Genomic DNA, 1,703 nt, shown 5'->3' on the forward strand with positions numbered 1-1,703 from the left:
GGCTCTCGTGGTTTAGCAGTACGGTGTTCGCCTCTCGTTCAAAAGGTCCCGGATTTGAAACCTGACAGCGACGGAAATTTACCTTCTCTAAAATTGTACAATTTCACCTCATTTCCTACTCTCTAACTGTGTATTGTCATCTACTTTCGTCTCCCCTTTCTGCACCGTTCCCCCAACCCCTTTTGCCCCCTCTTCCGTGCTCCTGACTCTTTTTGCTGCTTTTCTACTGCTACTCCTTGGCTCCTTCTTACTGCTGTCTTTCAGCCATATTTCTGATCTTAGGGTTGGTAATATCTAACACCTTGCCTACTCAGAAAAGGGCGAAAAATGTCGGAGATCCCGCGTGCAAGTTACGCACATTAAAGATCCCTTGATGGTCGTAAAATCGATAAGAGTAAGCTTCGACAGCGACCTGGGCAAAATCCCAAATTAATTCCTACCAAACTGAAAATGTTTAATGTGTTCCACGCGCTCATAATATCATAATATGACCTATTGCAGTTGCAAGTGCCGTTAAACACTTTTCAAAAACAACAACAACAACAACAACAACAACAACAACAACAACAACAACAACAACAAACAACATACGGAAGGACATCCGTAACGAGCGGCAACTCCAACAAACACAATACAGAAAAGACCTAACCCTAACCCTGGCTCAATCCCTAACCCCTACCCTTACCCCTACCCCTTCCCCAAAGCCTAATCCTAACACTAACTCTAACCCTCTATTCTACGTTGTTTCATAGTGGTGGCTCGTGACGGAATTCCTCCCCAACAGACAAACAACAAGAAGAAAACCCTCTCACCTTCAGGCATACCGCATGGCTGTTGGGTCCGAACGTTGTCCAGAAAGTCCAGTGGGTACTTCCTTGCCGGAGGGTAAGTCATCACAAGATGACCAGTACATTCGTTGACCAGGAGTAGGAGGAGCAGGACATACTGTTGGGTCCTCACTGTTGGCCTTCCGAAGTTTCGAGAAACGAAAGTCACAGACCACATCGTATCGCCACTTTACCTCCAGATACAGCAGTGGAGGGTCTAAAAGTGGTAACTTTCTTGTGGAATTATTATGATCCTCAATATAACTTCTTTCCCTCAACAACCTTAACGTCTTGCTTGTAGTTTATTTGCTCGCCGCCTGTGTTTACAAGAAATAGCCAGTTGTGAATATCGAAGGGGCTGATCGAATCACGTTGTACACTGACCACGGTGATGATAATATGTTTCGTATTTCGCCTGGAGATGGCTGCTCTACAGTTGCTTCCTCTGTACTCCTTTACTCCCAGAAACTGCGAGTGACTCGGCCTGCCTTTTCAAGACCCCTGTCTTGGTCTGAGGATGAGAGACACACGACAATAACTGTTAACGCTGTCATGTATGCTTCTACTCTGGTTTAAAGGAGCAAGACATGGCTGAAAAATACAATGTTTTGGGGAGAGGTACATAAACTTGTGTGAGTACTTAAAGGGGCTGGTTGTTAATACGGCGTGAGTTTGGCTTACGATCTTCGTAAATGGACTTTAAAGTACTATCAGAGTGGACTCGCTGTAAACACGGGCCTGGAGCCAGACGAAAAAAGTAGACAACGGACAGTTTGTTGTTGTTATTGTGGTTGTTGTTGTTGTTGTTGTTGTTTTGTTGTTGTCTGGCGGTTGTTGTTTTTTTGTTGTTGTTGTTTTGTTTTTGTTTTAGTTTGT

At 44.4% G+C, this 1,703-nt stretch overlaps 1 protein-coding gene across 1 annotated transcript in view; it reads right to left on the reverse strand.

The window, feature by feature from the left end:
• LOC101863586 overlaps positions 1-1,338 on the reverse strand; it is a gene marked incomplete at its 5' end in the record, with an annotated part of 43,847 nt that extends 42,509 nt beyond the window's left edge. The window contains 1 exon segment of the mRNA XM_005098894.3: positions 813-1,338. Coding sequence (XP_005098951.2) covers positions 813-1,005 — 193 coding nt within the window.
• Between the last annotated feature and the right edge of the window lie 365 nt (positions 1,339-1,703).

Source organism: Aplysia californica, unplaced genomic scaffold, assembly GCF_000002075.1.
Source record: "Aplysia californica isolate F4 #8 unplaced genomic scaffold, AplCal3.0 scaffold00196, whole genome shotgun sequence".
NCBI lineage: Eukaryota > Metazoa > Mollusca > Gastropoda > Aplysiida > Aplysiidae > Aplysia > Aplysia californica.